Here is a 19864-nt window from a genome sequence, read left to right on the forward strand (position 1 = left end):
CCCGACGGAGGAGACGAAACAGAAACGACGTCGAAACTTCCACCACTAGGCGGAGACGGAGGAGAAGCACTCTCTAATACAACCAAACAAAAAGTTGCTGCAGCGAAGCAATACATCGAGAATCATTATAAGGAACAGATGAAGAACCTCAACGAGAGGAAAGAAAGGTATATTCCTTTTATAACGAGAATAAAGAGCAAAAAATTGGGTGCTAAGTTTACGCTATTTTTTCTCTGTAAGACATATTGGAGTCTTCATGTATAATAAAGTTTTAACTTTGGCAGACGAACAACGCTAGAGAAGAAGCTAGCAGATGCAGATGTATGCGAAGAAGATCAAAACAATCTTATAAAGTTTCTTGAGAAGAAAGAAACAGAGTACATGAGACTCCAAAGGCATAAAATAAGTGCTGATGATTTCGAACTCCTAACTATGATCGGTAAAGGTGCTTTTGGAGAGGTTCGTGTTGTTAGAGAGAAGAACACAGGTCATGTTTTTGCTATGAAGAAACTCAAGAAATCAGAAATGCTTCGCCGAGGCCAGGTTACACATTTTTATAATAATATTAATTCCACACCTCTCTTTTTTGGGTTTTACTGAGTTTTTATTCTAAAAGTTTTGAAAATTTTCTCTGTTAGGTAGAGCATGTAAGAGCAGAGAGGAATCTATTGGCAGAAGTAGACAGTTACTGTATAGTGAAGCTTTACTGTTCTTTTCAAGACAACGAGTATCTTTACCTGATCATGGAGTATTTGCCCGGAGGCGATATGATGACACTTCTGATGAGGAAAGACACCTTAAGTGAAGATGAAGCTAGGTTCTATGTCGCTGAAGCTGTTTTGGCTATCGAATCTATCCATAAACGCAACTATATCCACAGGTTGGATCTTGTTAGTCATTACAGATCACAAAGAAAAATGTGTTTTATTAATTTGGGATGTTTTTTCTTTTTCTTTTTGGCAGGGACATAAAGCCGGATAACTTGTTGCTTGATAGACATGGACATTTGAGGTTGTCTGATTTTGGACTATGTAAGCCATTGGATTGTAGTGTTATTGAAGGAGAAGATTTCTTGGTAGGCAATTCGGGTAGCGGAGGAGGTTCAGAGAAGGAAGAGAGTGCGTCAACCGCTCCTAGACGTTCGCAGCAAGAACAATTGCAACATTGGCAGAAGAATCGAAGAATGCTTGTATGTACACTCCGACGGATTAGTATGGTTAATTTCAGTTTCGATTCATAATCGGTTTTATATCAATATATATCTCTCTAATTTGAAGTAGTTGTTGTTGGTAATGTGTAACACTTACAGGCTTACTCAACCGTTGGTACACCAGACTACATTGCACCTGAAGTCTTGTTAAAGAAAGGATACGGCATGGAATGTGATTGGTACCGTACACACCTGTCTCCATTTTATTTTTTAACAAAAAAAACAAAAAAACATTCAAAGTCATTTTAGAAAGTTATAAATAATCCATCCAGGTGGTCACTAGGAGCTATAATGTACGAGATGCTTGTTGGGTATCCACCCTTTTACGCCGNCAAACGCAACTATATCCACAGGTTGGCCGGATCTTATTAATTAGTCGTCATTACTGATCACACTGTTGAGATGTTTTTTCTTTTTGGTGTTGCAGAGACATAAAGCCGGATAACTTGTTGCTTGATAGACATGGACATTTGAGGTTGTCTGATTTTGGACTATGTAAGCCATTGGATTGTAGTGTTATTGAAGGAGAAGATTTCTTGGTAGGCAATTCGGGTAGCGGAGGAGGTTCAGAGAAGGAAGAGAGTGCGTCAACCGCTCCTAGACGTTCGCAGCAAGAACAATTGCAACATTGGCAGAAGAATCGAAGAATGCTTGTATGTACACTCCGACGGATTAGTATGGTTAATTTCAGTTTCGATTCATAATCGGTTTTATATCAATATATATCTCTCTAATTTGAAGTAGTTGTTGTTGGTAATGTGTAACACTTACAGGCTTACTCAACCGTTGGTACACCAGACTACATTGCACCTGAAGTCTTGTTAAAGAAAGGATACGGCATGGAATGTGATTGGTACCGTACACACCTGTCTCCATTTTATTTTTTAACAAAAAAAACAAAAAAACATTCAAAGTCATTTTAGAAAGTTATAAATAATCCATCCAGGTGGTCACTAGGAGCTATAATGTACGAGATGCTTGTTGGGTATCCACCCTTTTACGCCGACGACCCAATGTCTACTTGTAGAAAGGTTCAAATAATTTTGTAAAAATTTAATTACTATTTTTTTTATGAACTTTATGTATTTATTAGCTACAGTGTAACGTATACATGTAAAAAAAAACAGATAGTGAATTGGAAAACACATTTGAAGTTCCCTGAAGAAGCAAGGCTACCAGGAGCAGCAAGGGATCTTATTGGTAAGCTTTTGTGTAGCGTTAACGAACGATTAGGCTCTACTACTGGTGCCTCCCAAATTAAGGTATCTTTCTCTTCTTTTTTTTTTTCTTTTTTTCTTTTCTTTAATTTCTTTTCCGTATAGTAAAAAGTTACAGTAGTTAAAGTTGAAGTTTTTAAACACATAAATTTTCATAAGTCGAGTTGATCCAATCCACAAGATGTCACATGCAGGCACATCCTTGGTTCGAAGGTGTAGAGTGGGAAAATATTTACCAAATGGAAGCTGCGTTTATTCCTGAGGTCAACGACGATTTGGATACTCAAAACTTTGAGAAGTTCGATGAGGTTTGATTTATATCTTTTCACATTTTTTTTAGCTAATTATTCTCCTAATTGCTGTATGTATATCAATTTCCTTGATAATTAATTCATTTGAATGAATGTTTAGGAAGATAATCAAACTCAAGCACCCTGTAGAACAGGGCCATGGAGAAAAGTAAGTCGAGTTAATTACCTTTTTCTACTACGTACAACAAAAAAATTCATTCACACTCTTTCCCCTTTATGTTGTTGATCCGCTAGATGTTATCTTCAAAAGACATAAATTTTGTCGGCTACACATACAAAAACTTCGAAATCGTCAACGATTATCAAGTCCCCGGTATAGGTAATTTTATCTTCATCCTTTCTAAGTATATAATATGAAATGCTTTTAGATAATTCGATATGAGCAACAAAACTCCAACATTCCCGGTTTACATATGTACTCCAGCCGAACTAAAAAGGAAAGAGACAAAACCAAAGAGACCATCGGTTAAGTCACTATTCGGTACGTGAAAAAATCTCCCATTATTCCTCCTTTGCAAAGCTAGCTAAAACGTTATAGTTGTCTATTTCATATAATCCTTTGTATTCATAATATAAGAATCGGTTTGTAACAATATATAATTATAGAGAGCGAATCGGAGGAGGAGTCGTCGTCGTCAGGTGGTTCGGAGCAACAGACCATTGACAGGAGCTTCTCGAATCCGACGCCTCGTGGAATGGAACCCAACCTGAGACGTCCAGACTCTGAGTAATTAAACTAAAAGTAAACCAAATCGAGTTGGAGACAAATGCCAAATACAGAGAATAAAACAATTCTTCTTTTCTTTTATATATCTTCTATATATTTTTTGTTAATCCTAATTTGTAAATTGCAATACATTGCGTATTAACGTAATCACATATATAGGTGGCAGGAAAAAAGAAAAGAGAAAACAGCAATAGATAACAAGTGTTTTTAATTTAATCCCATTTAATTAGAGAAGCAAACTATATCAATGTAAGATGTTTTATACCAAAAAAGAAAGACACCTTGATTGCTTTTAAAAAAATTATCTAATAAGAAACAAACGAGTTATGATATTGTTTTGTCACGTCTGGTAGATCTATTCGCATGAGACTCATAAATGTTTTTCCTAATCAGAAAGAAGAAAAAAAAAAACTTTGAAATCCATGTAACGACAACATATATGGGGAATGCAGTTGTTGTGCCCAAATTGAGTATTGCAAAATTAATTATATACTAAAAACATTAAATTGGAATGCCTATTTGTCACTCGTTATCCATATATTTTAATTTAGAGTTGTTATTACAGATAGAGATATTCACGTGGCATGTCATAATAAAAATCTCTCATAAACAATGAAATTTTATGTGACGTGAAGAAAAAGAAAAAAAACACTATGAAAATTCTGTTGAAGATGGATGGAATAATTGTGTGAGGGAACCAAAAAGAGAAGACAAACGGACAAATGTCATCATCCATCCCCCAAAAAGAAAAATCGTATCTCTACGATTCTTTAGGTATTCCTAACTTCTTTAGGTATGTCTTTGTCTCTTATTATTATTGTTGAAAACAGAAAGAAGTCGACATTTTTGGGTCTAAAAAAGGTTTACGTTTTCTTTTATGTGTGTGAATGAATGAATGAATGAATGAATGTGGGAGTTATTTCGATTTCTTATCCAACCAAAAGTAAGTACAAAGGGAGGGATTGGCTAAAAATTGACAATCGGGTGGGGGAGAGGGGACCCTGAGATTATGATGAACTGTCAATTGGTAAGGCAGAAAGAAGAAGAAGACGGTTCCGTGATTCATCTCTCCCATGAGAGCTTTTGTCTTTGTTTTTGATTAGTGAAATCTTTGAAAGTTTTTTTTTTTTTTTTTGGGTGTCGTCGAATTCGAGATTCTGAGAGGTGTCACTTCAACAGGGTTTGATTCTGATTGGAAGGCGATTCTAGGGCCGAGTTTTGAAATCAATAGGGTTTGTTCGATTTGTTGTGTTTTTTTTGGTTTGGTTTAGAGATTTGATTGTTTTGTTGGAGAAAAACAACAAACAATATGGATCTTGTCTTTGGTGGAAAATTTAAACTTGGGAGGAAAATTGGTAGCGGTTCATTTGGAGAGCTTTATCTTGGTAACTACATCAAACAACTATCAAAGATTTTTCTCAATTCTTCTATTTAAATGTTTCAGGTGTTTATCTTGTTTGATCACTTGCAGGTGTAAATGTTCAAACCGGAGAAGAAGTTGCTGTCAAGCTGGTAAGCTTTTTGTTTACAAATGCTAGACTTTGATGATTGTTTTTGATAGACTTCCCTTCTTCTTCTAGCCCATTTGATTTTGCTTTGTTTGCTATTTTCATTCTTCTTCTTTTTTTGTCTCTCAATTCCGTTCTCAGGAATCTGTGAAAACTAAGCATCCCCAACTCCACTATGAGTCTAAGTTGTATATGCTGCTTCAAGGAGGAGGTAAGTCTCCTTCTTCATCTCAACAATGTATATGTTCTCGTTCCAATTTTATTTCATCCTCAATAATTGCTTCTTTTTTTTTACTTTTGTTCAAGCTGGTGTTCCTAACCTCAAGTGGTATGGAGTTGAAGGGGAGTTCAATGTTATGGTTATTGACCTTCTAGGTCCTAGTCTTGAAGACTTGTTTAACTATTGTAACAGAAAACTCTCTTTAAAAACCGTTCTCATGCTTGCCGATCAGCTCGTCAGTAGTATCTTCCTGTTCTCTTTTTTTCTTGGTTTGAATAACATGTCTTCATCCATAACCGAGAACTGTGTTTAATGTTGTTAACAACCTTCCAACGGTTTCAGATTAACAGAGTCGAGTTTATGCATTCTAGAGGCTTCCTTCACCGTGATATTAAACCCGACAACTTTTTAATGGGCCTTGGGCGCAAAGCAAATCAGGTGCCATCTCGGGAAAATTGTCTGACTGCTCTTTATTATGATTTTATATCATGGATGCATAGTTATGGTCAGATTTATGAACATCCTAGATGGTTTAACTGTCAGGTGTATATCATCGACTTTGGTCTGGGGAAGAAGTACAGAGACCTTCTGACTCACAGCCACATTCCGTACAGGTAAAGGTTATTATTCGTTTTCCCTGTCCTGACTGATATTTGATATGTAGCTGAAAAGTTAATATCAAACTTTGGGGCAGAGAAAACAAAAACCTCACTGGAACAGCTCGGTATGCAAGTGTGAACACTCACCTTGGAGTTGGTAAGCACTTTTTCATATAAGATTAAATTTCCAAACTTTGTGTAGTCGAATCTGATAAAGTAATATCTCTTGCTGGTGTCTCTAAAGAACAAAGTCGAAGGGATGATTTGGAGTCTCTTGGTTATGTGCTTATGTATTTCCTTAAAGGGAGGTAAGACTCTACAGCTTCCTCCATACCGATCTTTAGACTTTCATTTATGTCATTCTCAGTTTTGGTACCTCTTTCCAACGAATGCTGAAATAGTTTTTTCTCATTACCCTGGCAAGGATTAAAAGCTGGGACAAAGAAGCAGAAGTATGACAGAATTAGTGAGAAGAAAGTAGCAACTCCTATAGAGGTATCGAAAAATTCAACATTTAGCTTCAGGGTATTGTGATCATTATCTTATTTTTTAGCTTTGATGAGTTAAGCATTGATTGATGTGAAGAACAGGTATTGTGTAAAAATCAACCGACTGAGTTTGTTTCGTATTTCCGTTACTGCCGGTCTCTAAGGTTTGATGACAAACCTGATTACTCTTACCTTAAGAGGCTATTCCGGGACTTGTTTATTCGAGAAGGTTCATATCGCGTATATTTCCTATTCATTCAAGCATATATAATCTCGATTTCAATTTCTTATTTTCTTTCTTAATGGCAGGTTATCAGTTTGACTATGTATTCGACTGGACAGTTCTTAAGTATCCTCAAATCGGTTCCAGCTCTGGTTCTAGTTCACGGACACGGGTATAATTCACTCTGCTTTCTTGTTGGCTCTTGAGTTTCTCTCTATTCAAGCATATAGAGATGTAAATATATTTTATATATGTTTTAAGAATCATACAAGTGCAAAACAGGGGTTAACTGCTGCAGGACCTTCTCTCGAGAAACAAGAGAGGACTCCTGGTAAGTCTCCACTCTGTTTTTTAATTTGTGAAATCTCAAACCAAATTCCCGCGCTTAGTTGAGTTGTTTGTTACTATGTCTTTTGAAATTTGGCAGGAAAGGAAATCCGCGAGAACCGTTTCTCAGGTGCAGTTGAGGCTTTTTCTAGAAGGCATCCGACAACTTCTACTCCGCGTGATCGCTCGGCATCCGATGATGGACCTTCGTCCAAGCGTTCGGTAAAAATCCGTTTTTTTGTTTAGGTTTGACCAGAGTCCTAGGAGTATGCTATCCCTCGCTAGATTGACTCAACTGTATTTTGCTCTCTAATACTATCACAGCACGGTGGTGACTCGGAAAGATTACGTAGTTCCTCGAGATACGGAAGCTCATCAAGGAGAGCAATGGCTTCAAGTTCTCGTCCAAGTTTCGCTTGTGGACCGAGCGATATTAGTCGATCATCTAGCCGTCTGGTCACTTCAAGTGGCGGAGTGGGAACAGGAAGTAACCGTGCATCATCGACAAGCCAGCGAATCCAATCAGGAAATGAATCCAAGACTTCGACCTTTTCTCGTGCTGCTAGAAACACTCGGGAAGATCCATTGAGGAGGAGCTTCGAGCTTCTCTCTCTCCGAAAATGAGACCCGACAAAAACAAAAACAAAAAAATAGAAAAGAAAAGAAAAAAGGTCCATTATACATACGAACAAACGAAACGAAACACATATAATCGTAATTCGTAAGAGAGAATCTGAGTTACGAATATACATACGGCCACGTTTCATATGCTCTATATAATTTCTTATGTATATGATAAAAAACAGTTTTAGAGGACATTTAAAGGGGGGGGGGAGAGCGAAAGAGAGAGAGAGTTATGTAAAACGGTGAAATTTACAAGTCTTTAAATTTATCTCAACACATATAAAGAGATTAGTACCATGTAAACAGAACTACTAATTGGAGTATTTTGTTTTGTCGAGTTTGAATCCGAGTAATATAGTAACGGAACATGCATTGAGAACCACTAACTACGTGTGTTTTGGTATTAGTATGTAAGGAGAAGAGAACTGGTCGGGACTAGAAGGTATTACTCGAGTGGAGTCAACTCCGTAGAGGAGTGTTAAGGTGGGTGTTCAATAGCAGCAGCTCACTTCCTCCTCCCGAATGATGGGTAGTAGTAAAGCTCATAAACTGTTTATATTGGTAAAATGGAGGCTTAATTTTAAGATTAGCTATATTAATAGTATAGAGATATCTAGGCACTCATTGATAAAAGCGTGATGCCAAGAAGTGATAAAAGCGTGATGCAAAGAAGTGAATTCCAAGTAGGCCGAGTTAGAGCGACGGCCCAAGCGTATCTTTCTAAACCTGTTACGCATGCAATTAAGTGCGAGAAACTGAAACCTTCTGACCGTCGTAGAGGTTTTCTTGTGTTGTTGACTCGTCAACGAAACCGAAACTTCTAACGACGTCGTTATTGTTTTACGATTCATAACAAAAATCCAACGTTTCCTTTTTTTTGTTTTATCCTTTTAAAATAAAGATTTTTTTTAATAGAGTTATTTCCTTTTTCTTTCTTCTTATAACGTTCTAATAAAGTTTTTTTTTTTTTTTTCTAATAAATTTCCTTTCCTATTTACCCTANGTATATTTCCTATTCATTCAAGCATATATAATCTCGATTTCAATTTCTTATTTTCTTTCTTAATGGCAGGTTATCAGTTTGACTATGTATTCGACTGGACAGTTCTTAAGTATCCTCAAATCGGTTCCAGCTCTGGTTCTAGTTCACGGACACGGGTATAATTCACTCTGCTTTCTTGTTGGCTCTTGAGTTTCTCTCTATTCAAGCATATAGAGATGTAAATATATTTTATATATGTTTTAAGAATCATACAAGTGCAAAACAGGGGTTAACTGCTGCAGGACCTTCTCTCGAGAAACAAGAGAGGACTCCTGGTAAGTCTCCACTCTGTTTTTTAATTTGTGAAATCTCAAACCAAATTCCCGCGCTTAGTTGAGTTGTTTGTTACTATGTCTTTTGAAATTTGGCAGGAAAGGAAATCCGCGAGAACCGTTTCTCAGGTGCAGTTGAGGCTTTTTCTAGAAGGCATCCGACAACTTCTACTCCGCGTGATCGCTCGGCATCCGATGATGGACCTTCGTCCAAGCGTTCGGTAAAAATCCGTTTTTTTGTTTAGGTTTGACCAGAGTCCTAGGAGTATGCTATCCCTCGCTAGATTGACTCAACTGTATTTTGCTCTCTAATACTATCACAGCACGGTGGTGACTCGGAAAGATTACGTAGTTCCTCGAGATACGGAAGCTCATCAAGGAGAGCAATGGCTTCAAGTTCTCGTCCAAGTTTCGCTTGTGGACCGAGCGATATTAGTCGATCATCTAGCCGTCTGGTCACTTCAAGTGGCGGAGTGGGAACAGGAAGTAACCGTGCATCATCGACAAGCCAGCGAATCCAATCAGGAAATGAATCCAAGACTTCGACCTTTTCTCGTGCTGCTAGAAACACTCGGGAAGATCCATTGAGGAGGAGCTTCGAGCTTCTCTCTCTCCGAAAATGAGACCCGACAAAAACAAAAACAAAAAAATAGAAAAGAAAAGAAAAAAGGTCCATTATACATACGAACAAACGAAACGAAACACATATAATCGTAATTCGTAAGAGAGAATCTGAGTTACGAATATACATACGGCCACGTTTCATATGCTCTATATAATTTCTTATGTATATGATAAAAAACAGTTTTAGAGGACATTTAAAGGGGGGGGGGAGAGCGAAAGAGAGAGAGAGTTATGTAAAACGGTGAAATTTACAAGTCTTTAAATTTATCTCAACACATATAAAGAGATTAGTACCATGTAAACAGAACTACTAATTGGAGTATTTTGTTTTGTCGAGTTTGAATCCGAGTAATATAGTAACGGAACATGCATTGAGAACCACTAACTACGTGTGTTTTGGTATTAGTATGTAAGGAGAAGAGAACTGGTCGGGACTAGAAGGTATTACTCGAGTGGAGTCAACTCCGTAGAGGAGTGTTAAGGTGGGTGTTCAATAGCAGCAGCTCACTTCCTCCTCCCGAATGATGGGTAGTAGTAAAGCTCATAAACTGTTTATATTGGTAAAATGGAGGCTTAATTTTAAGATTAGCTATATTAATAGTATAGAGATATCTAGGCACTCATTGATAAAAGCGTGATGCCAAGAAGTGATAAAAGCGTGATGCAAAGAAGTGAATTCCAAGTAGGCCGAGTTAGAGCGACGGCCCAAGCGTATCTTTCTAAACCTGTTACGCATGCAATTAAGTGCGAGAAACTGAAACCTTCTGACCGTCGTAGAGGTTTTCTTGTGTTGTTGACTCGTCAACGAAACCGAAACTTCTAACGACGTCGTTATTGTTTTACGATTCATAACAAAAATCCAACGTTTCCTTTTTTTTGTTTTATCCTTTTAAAATAAAGATTTTTTTTAATAGAGTTATTTCCTTTTTCTTTCTTCTTATAACGTTCTAATAAAGTTTTTTTTTTTTTTTTCTAATAAATTTCCTTTCCTATTTACCCTAAGATTTCCTATTTCCTATTCCTTTTTTTTTTTTTTTTATAATAAATGAGGCAACAAACATAAACAGATCTGCCTATATAAATACGGAGTCTCAATTATCTCTTTCTTCACTCTTCTGCGATCTGAGAAAAAAAAAGAAAAAAAAAAAGTGTCAGAGAGAGAGAGTTCGATCGACTCTCTCTCTCATCTGACGCTCTCTCGTTGATGCTGAGTTTTGAAAATTCCGAGCACAATTAGGGTTTTATGACCCCAAACATCATCAATGAAATCAGCTTCTTCCCCAACCCATCATCGTGTGTGTAAGTTCAATTTCATGTTCGATTTTGTTGTTTTCATTACATAATTTAGAGAATAATTTGATAAAACGTACACTTACTCACTCACCGTCTCTTCTCTTTTTGTCTTTCTAATTGATGAATTAGGGTTTCTTATTCGAACGCGCAAGTTAAGAAGGTATACAAATTCTAGGGTTTATTTTCTTAATTAAGTTAAAGACATCTTCTCTTGTCTTGTCTTCTAACTCTTGAGTATCTCGTTTGATGAATTTGCAGGAGGATATAATACTGGTGCGCGGTGAGGATCGAAGGACGTTGCTTGTTTTGTTTCCATAGTTGGTGTTTCTTCTTCTGATTTGACCGACGGCCAAGTACAGGTTTTAAAAATTCTAGGGTTTTTTTCTTCTTAGGGTTTCTCTTTTTAAGTCGATGTTTGATTCAGACTTGTAAAAATAACTAATATGGTTTTAATCTAATTATATGGTATCTGTTGTGCAGGTCAGAGACATGGATTGAAGAACGAAGAAGAAGAAGACTCAAGACTAATTAAGTTAACTCTGTTCTTCTCTGTTTCTTCTTTTTACTTGGATTTTGAGATTTACCAAGTTATACTAACCTGCTTCTGATGCTGTTTTCTCTTTCTCTATATATATATGGTGGTTCACTTCCTTTCCATTACTGTTAAGGATTGTTGCTGAATTATGGACCCAAACGATGGCAAAGAAATCCTCTTCTTATTGCTATGTAAGTCATCTCAAAGTTTTACTCTTTTCTTTATATATCTTCTTCTGTTACAAGCTTATCTCTATCCTCTAACCAATACTCCCTTTTTTTGTTTTTGTTTTGAACAACAAGGTGCTACTGAAATGTGAGGGATTATGACCTAAACCATGGATACTCCTCTTCTTGCTTTGTAAGTGATCTTAAATTCCTCTTATCTTTTTCTTTTCTTTCTCCTGTTTCAAGTTCATCCTTGACTACCCATTGATCCTTTTTTTCTTTGTTGAACAACAAGGTGCTACTGAAGTGGAACTGGACAAGGCCACAAAATTCAACGCGGTGCTTTTTAACGGGGTTGTTTGTTATTTTTTGGTTTAACAGGTGTGTGTGTGTGTGTTCCAACTTTCATCTGAATTGTTTGCTTTACTCAGGCAAGTCGATCTATTACTCACAAGCACTCTATACGTTTGCTTCAGTAGTCCCCATCCATAAGTGAGACTGAGACTTTTTGTTTTTGTTGTTGAAGCTTCTCTAGATGATGGAGATATACTTATGGTGATTCACTTCCTTCACATTACTGTTAAGAATGATGCTGAATTATGGACCCAAACGATGGAAAGGACATCCTCTTCTTATTGCTCTGTAAGTCATCTCAAAATTTTACTCTTTTCTTCATGTTCTTCTGTTACAAGCTTATCTCTATCCTGTAACCAATACTCCTTTTTTTTTTTGGGTGAACAACAAGGTGCTACTAAAGTTGGAACTCGACAAGGCACTTGAATTCAACGCACCATCCTTTGAACTAAAAGGTACTTATCATTGCCTCATCCTGTTAAGGTAAGTTAACTTTGTTCTCCTCTCTTTATTATTTTTACTTGGATTTTTGAGCTTTACCAAGTTATACTACTAATCCTGCTTCTGATGCTGTTTTCTCTTCTTTCTCGTTCCAGCTGATTTGATGGTTGCTGCAGTAGCACTTGGGATAAAAACAAAACAGAGGTGTTTGTCACAGGTAATTTTTCACTTAATCTATGAGAGATTTTCTTTTCGATAATGACTCTTTGTGTTGTTCTGATACTTTCTTCTCCTCTGCAGCTGTCCGTGACTACAAACCGTCACTCCAAAACTTGAACGATGAAAAAAAAAAAGAAAAGGGAAACATACTTCTGGAGGTATAGATTTACACCTATGTAATTTTTCATATTTCTTTTTTCACATCTGTGTTGTGTTTATAAATACAACATTTATTTGAGAAATAACACAGACTCTTAACTTCACCGAACAGAGAAAAAAAACCAAAAAACAATGAGAGAGAAGTGAAGATCGGAGAGCGTTCGGTGATGATTCTTGAAGAATGAAGAAGATTCAGAGCAGAATTAGGGTTTATGATTGATTACCGAAACAACAACAACGACATTTTTAATTGTATAGTCATCTTCTTCCCCATCCATCATCGTGTAAGTTATTAGAGATTTCCTCTTTATCTTCTCTTCTAAATCTGAGTATTTTTGCTGAATTTAGCAGTATATGGTGCCAAGTGAGTATCGGAGGAGCCCGAGGACGTTGCTTGTTTGTTTCTTTTCCATGGCGTTTCTTCATCTGTTTTGACGACCAAGTACATGTTTAAAATCTTATTGGGTTTTTCTAAATTTTTTTTTAGGGTTTTCACCTTGGCTCTTTTAAAATTAACGATGGTTTCTTCTTCTTCTAATTCTCTATGTGCAGATCGGGGTGGGATGGTTTGATGAATGAATGATGTTTCAGAACTTGGTGATTCATGGTTTGTCTTCTGGTTTTCTCTTTTTAAGTTGTTTGTTTAATTCACACTTGCAAATTAACTATGTATATGGATTCTTCTAATTCTGTATATGTGCAGGTCAGAGATGGATTATAGAATGAAGAAGAAGACTCGAAACTGCTTAAGGTTTGTTTGATGATGATCCGAACAACAACATCAATGGTAAAAAAATCCCATCCTCTTCTTGTTAGTACAATTTCACGTTAGATTTTGTTTTTCATTGATAAAACATACATCACCATCTCTTCTCAGGATCGTTGATGAATTAGCAAGATATGGTGCAAGTGATGATCGGAGGAGGAGGAGCAGGCTGTTTCTTTCCATGGTAAGTTAACTCTCTTCTCTCTTGCTTCTTCTCACTTGGATTTTTGAGTTTTACTAACCAGTATACAGTGATCCTAATGGGAGTTAGAAGACTCCATGGTGGTTCATCTGACAACTAATGTTTTACTGCAATTTTTTGGTTTCTACTCCTTAGTCTTGTTTTTGTCTGTTTTATATGGAATCCATTTTTCAGGAGATCATATGCGGGGATAGCTGGTGATGTGCGATTTGCTGAGGTCACTCGAGGCAGTGGTGCGTCTTCTTCCTTGTCCACGTCAAATTCTCCCCATCCATATAAGTTGTGAGTCTAATTCATCCCTTTCAAGTTTATTCTTCGTTTCACACACTATACAGAAACTAACTGATATCTTTTTTTTTTTTTGGGTATGGTTTCTGTTGTTTCTTCTTCCTTCTCTAGGTGATGCATTCATACACAACGATGGTCCAATTCTATTCTGGACATTGGATTGGGGTTTGTTTCAGGAGTCTAGATACGATGACGACGACGGTATCTATGATATTGTTAATCTTCTGGAGAGTATTGCAGTGAGATTTGTTTCTCCACTTTTTTTTTCTAATTTCATTAAATCTCTTTTGTTATGTTTTTGCTTAGTAACGAGTTTGGTCTAATTTTAGGATGATCGGAGGTGGACATTGTTTGTTTCCATGGCGTTTCTTCTAATTTGGCCGAGCAAGTAGAGGTATAACAATTCTAGGGTTTATTTAGGGGTTTTCACTTTAGCTTTTTCTATTAGAATTACGAATTAGCATTTAATGGTTCTTCTTCTTTTTCTCTATTTGCAGATCGCGGAGATGCTTTCAAGAATCAAAACTGATTCTATTGGATTGATGGTGTTTGACCAAGTACAGGTTTAAGAACCACCCATGGCCTAACGTTGCTGCTCATAGCGGAGTGATGCTGAACTATTATCATTCTACCGAAAGCAAGGTAAAAAAATGCATCGTATATCACTTAGAGTGTGACTAACCCTGGGCCTTTGTTTTGCTGAATCTTTGTTATAATTAATAGAATGACCTTTCTTTCAGATATCTATACTACACTGTACTTTTTGGCTGTCTCAAGGAGTCTCGTCATCTGCTCACAGGTACATACACATACTTTTGCGCTTTGACAATTCTCGTTGAATAAACCCAGACTCATCTTTGTGATGTTTTTTTTTTCTTTCTCGTTTCAGCTGATATAGAACCGGGCTCTTAGACTGCCACTAGAGCGGCAAAAGAGTGAAACTTTGCAACTTCGTGGGGCTCTTAAGCTCCTCTCAATCTTGTTCTTTAGGATTATCCGGCCTTTGGCAACTTCTCTCGTCCACGCCTGGGGTGGTGGTTATGCAGCTTTTGCTTTTTCAGGCTGGTAAAGTTTTTCCCCTTTCGATATTTATTTCGTCATGCTTTTGATTTTTTTTTTTATTACTGGCTCACGAAATTATTCAACTCGATATGTTCCTAAGCTTTATGAAGTGTTTGGTGCCTCCTATTCTAACTGAGCTGGGCAAGGACGCAAGGTACTATTTACATTATCATTCATGTGTTACCAGATTTCTGTTTTCTTTCGTTTATTCCTTGTTACAGGTCAAGAACCACCTGTGGCCCAACGTTGATGCTCATGGCGAAAGCAAGGTACAAATCTGCTTCGTTATCACTTATGTGTGCTGTGATGACTCAGCTCCTACATTAATTTTGTTTGCTGGGCTCCAAGGAGTTGGGATAGACAACTATTTGAGCTAGCTTGTTACCAACCTAACGAAGCAGCATGTATTCTTTTTCAAAATACAGTGGAGATTTTTGATGGGATTGTTTGTAGTTACTCTCTGTCAAATTACAACTGACGTTTATGATACCTGCAGGGAAAATCTTGCATGCTTATTACTGGAGATGTTTAGGTACCTGCTGCCATCGATCAACTTGTCATTTTAGCTGAATAGATATTGAAACTTTTTTACTTCTGAAGCATCCTGTGCATTCGTATAAATGGCTTAGGATAACCTGCAGATTTAGCTAAAACAAGATCTAAAAGAAGCTAAAAAGAGTTGTGTCTATGAAGTTATCATGGATAATGCAGGGAGGCTTCAGGTAATCTTTCATCTTTGATAGTCATTGTATCATAAATCTATTGCAGCTTTAGTAATGAAATTGACTATTTGTGACAGATAAAGGCGTGATGGACGAATTAAAAGACGTGAAGAAATTTTTAAATCCCACAGAAGTGTTACCAGTTGTTGATGCCATAATTGGAAAAGAAGCTGGGAGGTACGCTGTTTGAATTTTATCTGTCATGAAGATTCCAGACATCCTGAAAACGAATTAGTTTCAGAACAGGACCTGTATCAGTCATATACTAAGATGAGCTTCTGTACATCTACAGCTCTGGTGACACCATCCAATGTAGAGAGAGGAATCACAGGAGCCATTTTGACAAAGCTAGATGGTGATTCAAGAGGTGGTGCTGCTTTGAGTGTCAAGGAGGTTTGTGTTCTTCTTCTTTGATCAATGATGTCATAGAAAGTTACTTAACCAACGTTTTAGGTTGATAGTATACTCTTTAATTGGGTGTCGATAGGTATCAGGAAAACCAATTAAACTGGTAGGACGTGGAGAGCGAATGAAGGATCTTGGACCCTTTTATCCAGATCGAATGGGAGATGTGCTTTCATTTTTATAGAAGGCAACACCAGTTGTAAGTTCTTTCTCAGTAAAATTACTATCAAAACTTTATTTTTCCCTTCCCCTCACTCTCTCTCTCTACACTGAATTCTTCTTCATCTGTCTTTATTGATGCGTTGAGAAGATACTGAAGATCTACAGAAGAAGAAGATAATGAGTTCTGACATCAACGATTTCCTAAAGCAGACACGTGCTGGTGCATGCGAAAATGGGTTCGATGACATGACTTCTTGGAAATTGGAATGAGACCCGGAATGGGGAAAATAAGTCCAGCACAAATCCGAGAAGCGGAAAAGAATATAGTCATGGAAGCAATGATTGAAATGATGACACCAGGTATTTTCTCTGTTCCTTTCTTCCATTCCATTACACATACAAAAAGCATTTCATAAACTTGATTTTGGCTGTCTTATTCTTGGTTTTAAATCTGTTTGACAGGGGAATGGGAGAACCCAGAGTTACTAGGAGAATCACCAGAGAGAAGCAAAAACAATTTGCTAAGGATTCAGGAAAGACAGAACATCAGGTACTCTCAATTTGATTTATTTTCTGCTGCTGGGATATCAAAAGCGTATGTTTCACTGGGCCTTTGTTTTGCTGAATCTTGGTTATAGTTAATAGAGTCACCTTTCTTTCAAATATAGTTGGTAATTAGTCTAACTATTTTCTTCTACTTTCTAGAATATTTCATAATAGCTGAGCATGATCTGAAAAAAATGGATGTAACTGCGCTACATTATTTTGTCTCTGAGGTCATCTCTCGCCAGCTACTATAAATCTAGGTAGATTTTTTGAGTTTTGTTTAAATTTCCATTCATGCTCCTTCGTCTTTTATATAAGCTGACGTCGGGAAAACTAACCATGCATAGAAGCAGAAGATGATATTGTTGTATTTTAGGAACCATTGGTCATATCGTTCAATGAAAGTCCAATGTTGTGAAAGCTATTTCTGGGGTGCAGGTAAATAATGACTATGTTTTCCCCTTTTTCACAGTTCTATAAGCACGAGTAATTTGAATCTATGCTGTGAATCTTGTTGCCGTCGATATTTTTGAAGAATGAAGAAGATTCAGAGCATAATTAGGGTTTACGATTTATTTCCCAAACATTGGTTAAAAACGAGTGTGGAGAAACAAATGACATTATACTTGTGGGCTAATTTTATTAAGTTGGGCCGGTTAAAATGAAGGGAGCAGCAATAAACTAACGGGGGCAAAGTGGTCTTTATGTTATAGAGACTTAGGGATAGGGTTTTTGACGAGCCGCTAGCTATATAAGATCATCTTCTTCATTGCTCTGCTTCCTACAGTTCATAGATCTTTAGAACTTTCTTGTTCAATCTCTTAGGGTTTTATCTATATATAACTAGATTATCTTTAGGTTAGCAGGAGCCTCCCGGGCTAATCTGATTACAAGAGATGAGGAAGTAAGCCCCAAAGCTCCTGCTAGATTTGTTTTTGGCCGTTTGTGTTGCAGATTCGCCTTATTCCTTAGGCTCTTCTGTGTCAAAAAAGCGGCTATATCTCTTTAATGGTAGCCATGTTCTTGTTTAGTGTTTTGTTAATGGGCGATGATTATAAACTTACCCGCGCTTCTGAGATGCTTCTTTAGGTCGATGAAGCATATACGGTAAAATACATGGTTGAATTTCTTAATATGAGCCTTGGAGTTCTCTTGTTTTCTCGTCTCCAAAGTTTTGGTTTTTTTGAGTTTTGTTTTGGGCAGTGATGATTAATTGTAACAGCTTGATACGCCAGTTCTGCTTCAGATTATTCTTGATTGAAAAAGCTGTATTCATATCTGAGCCTTTATTAGTGTTTCTTTTACAAAGTGTTTGTTTTCGAAATCTTTGATTTGTCGATGATGATATAATCCAATCTTTACGAGGTGCAGTGGAGCTGAGACCCTGTTTTTCAGGGAGAACCCCTTGGCAGAAGCTGCAATTTCTATGATTTCTTTGGGTTTTACTGAGACTTCACTTCATTACTTTATCGTTTTTGTTTTTCTTTAATTTCTGAAATCTATTTGAGTTTAAACTATACACTTGCACTTGTTTCTTAGTGCCTGTAGTCTGAAAAAACTCATATATCTTCAAGTGTTCTCATCAGCTTCGTCTTATCTTAATAACCATGAGACTAGGAGTTAAACAAGTTCACTACATTATCATCTTCTTCCAAAATTAGCCCGTGTTTTTGTTTTGCTGTGTCCGAGTTTAATGCTGCCTTTATTCATGAGATTGGAAATAAATTACATTGTTAACGAACGGCTTTGGTGGATTATAGAAGTTGATTTATTTGGCCGTTACACATTCTTGTAAATGAGAAAGGTTGGCAATGATATATTATGATTTAAGGGAAATTAAGATTGGTACAAGTTGTTGGAGAAGAATGGGAATTGTGCTATGTTTCAAATTTCTTGATTCCCTCATGTAGAATCGTAGCAAAGGCATCCATCCATTGTTTACTTCTCTCCATTACTGCCGTCTCTGGACTCTGCCAATGCAATTGAACCTCCTGTTTCTATGTGTGCAATATCCATTTTGCAGGGCTTTCCTAACCCAAAATCCATATCATACATTCTCAGCTTTGGAGCTCCTGCTATTGATGTTGGAAAGCGTGACATTGCCCATTTGCGTACTCCTTGTCCCCAACTTGGGGCTGTTTTCAATAGATCACTTGATAACATATCACTGATTCTCGCTGTCAGTGCATTCGAAGCAGCCAAAACGTCTTTTTGTCCTAGCAAATCTCGTTTCTTGACTGATACGATACCAGGAGCTATGCAGTTGCCAAAGTATGTTTGTGGTATTGGTTCTGTTTCTGCATACTTGAGACAATTCCTGCAATCCACATTAATCATCAAATGAAAGTCTTCGTCTTTGTCTCCCTCCTTTCCACTTTCTTCAATAAGCGTCTTGATCAAGCTCACCCAAGTGAACGCTAGCTACACCACGAAGGTAGAAACAAGAGACTGATTCTCAGACTGCTCTGTAACCCAATGCTTGAGATTCTCTATCTGTTTACGGCTCATTGTAAAAGTAGCTCTGACCATGTTCTCAGGCGTGGCATGTGAGCTGTGTTTTCCAGAGTTTTGGCTCCAAAACCTCTCCAAGTGTCCTTTAGCTACCTCGCCTGGGTCCTTGATCATGTTTCTGCAGCTGTGATCAGGCGGAGAGGGTAGAAGAAGCGTGGCAGCTGGATCTTGGCCCTTGGATTTGGTCAATGTCATCCAATACTTCATGAAATGACTGAAGGTGACTCCATCTGCTACAAAATGAGTAGCTGAGTTGCCTATACAGATTCCGGCTCCAGGGAAGATGGTGACTTGCATCACCCTCGTTGGCCGCATCAGAATTCCTTCTGGAGAGACATGAGGTGGAGGTAACTTTGGCATGACGCCATGCAACACTCTGATATCTTTAGCAGAATCGGCTTTCAAATCATTGAAATCAGCTGTTCCAGTGGACTCTGCAACAATGAGAAGAAGAGAGTCTTCACCATCCTTGTAGCGTAAGTAGGGAGGATCGGGACGAGGCGGGATGATTAGTTTGCCGGCGTATGGGAAGAAATGTTTGAGGGTAATGGAGAGTGATTGTTTGAGGTTAGGTAAAATGTCTTTGAGGAAACAATCAGTTGAGTTTTGGTAAGAGAAGAAGAAGAGAAACTCGGAGAGT

The 19864-nt window shown here is 37.4% G+C and overlaps 2 protein-coding genes, 3 long non-coding RNA genes and 1 pseudogene across 6 annotated transcripts in view; 5 read left to right on the forward strand and 1 right to left on the reverse strand.

Annotated features, from left to right (window-relative positions):
- LOC104738897 overlaps positions 1-3546 on the forward strand; it is a 4878-nt gene extending 1332 nt beyond the window's left edge. Inside the window, exons 5-19 of the mRNA XM_019235404.1 lie at positions 2-167; positions 285-543; positions 639-880; positions 964-1189; positions 1310-1389; positions 1483-1563; positions 1638-1863; positions 1984-2063; positions 2157-2241; positions 2338-2472; positions 2622-2735; positions 2839-2886; positions 2973-3057; positions 3163-3219; positions 3345-3546. Coding sequence (XP_019090949.1) covers positions 2-167; positions 285-543; positions 639-880; positions 964-1189; positions 1310-1389; positions 1483-1563; positions 1638-1863; positions 1984-2063; positions 2157-2241; positions 2338-2472; positions 2622-2735; positions 2839-2886; positions 2973-3057; positions 3163-3219; positions 3345-3469 — 2009 coding nt within the window. The 3' untranslated portion in view covers positions 3470-3546. The remainder of the gene's footprint in view (position 1; positions 168-284; positions 544-638; positions 881-963; positions 1190-1309; positions 1390-1482; positions 1564-1637; positions 1864-1983; positions 2064-2156; positions 2242-2337; positions 2473-2621; positions 2736-2838; positions 2887-2972; positions 3058-3162; positions 3220-3344) is intronic.
- LOC104738898 (casein kinase 1-like protein 9) lies at positions 4063-9560 on the forward strand. 2 transcript variants are annotated; one of them, XM_010459112.2, is made up of 15 exons: positions 4063-4850; positions 4937-4977; positions 5115-5184; positions 5280-5428; positions 5536-5631; positions 5737-5807; positions 5888-5949; positions 6037-6100; positions 6194-6287; positions 6383-6509; positions 6590-6675; positions 6765-6834; positions 6931-7047; positions 8673-8674; positions 9092-9560. In XM_010459112.2, exons 1-15 carry the CDS (start codon positions 4775-4777, stop codon positions 9389-9391), a joined length of 1425 nt encoding a protein of 474 aa, XP_010457414.1. In that variant the 5' UTR covers positions 4063-4774; the 3' UTR covers positions 9392-9560. The 2 variants fall into 2 exon arrangements, with proteins under 2 accessions (XP_010457414.1, XP_010457413.1); XM_010459111.2 differs by lacking the exons at positions 8673-8674; positions 9092-9560 and adding an exon at positions 7155-7623 and having other exon boundaries at positions 6931-7052.
- LOC109128850 lies at positions 10553-11305 on the forward strand. Its single transcript, XR_002035144.1, has 4 exons — positions 10553-10691; positions 10815-10845; positions 10944-11044; positions 11166-11305. It is a non-coding gene; the product is annotated as an uncharacterized LOC109128850 (long non-coding RNA).
- On the forward strand, positions 11922-12391 carry LOC109128858. The gene is made up of 3 exons (XR_002035145.1): positions 11922-12029; positions 12133-12196; positions 12338-12391. It is a non-coding gene; the product is annotated as an uncharacterized LOC109128858 (long non-coding RNA).
- On the forward strand, positions 13114-17046 carry LOC104738900. Its single transcript, XR_759900.2, has 17 exons — positions 13114-13167; positions 13264-13347; positions 13438-13510; positions 13703-13810; positions 13928-14055; positions 14146-14210; positions 14314-14458; positions 14557-14615; positions 14706-14881; positions 14979-15147; positions 15375-15410; positions 15508-15600; positions 15678-15777; positions 15893-15993; positions 16088-16204; positions 16316-16527; positions 16630-17046. It is a non-coding gene; the product is annotated as an uncharacterized LOC104738900 (long non-coding RNA).
- Positions 17111-19864, reverse strand: part of LOC104738904 — a 4511-nt pseudogene continuing 1757 nt past the window's right edge.

This window comes from Camelina sativa, chromosome 14 (genome assembly GCF_000633955.1).
Source record: "Camelina sativa cultivar DH55 chromosome 14, Cs, whole genome shotgun sequence".
NCBI classification, from domain to species: Eukaryota; Viridiplantae; Streptophyta; class Magnoliopsida; order Brassicales; family Brassicaceae; genus Camelina; species Camelina sativa.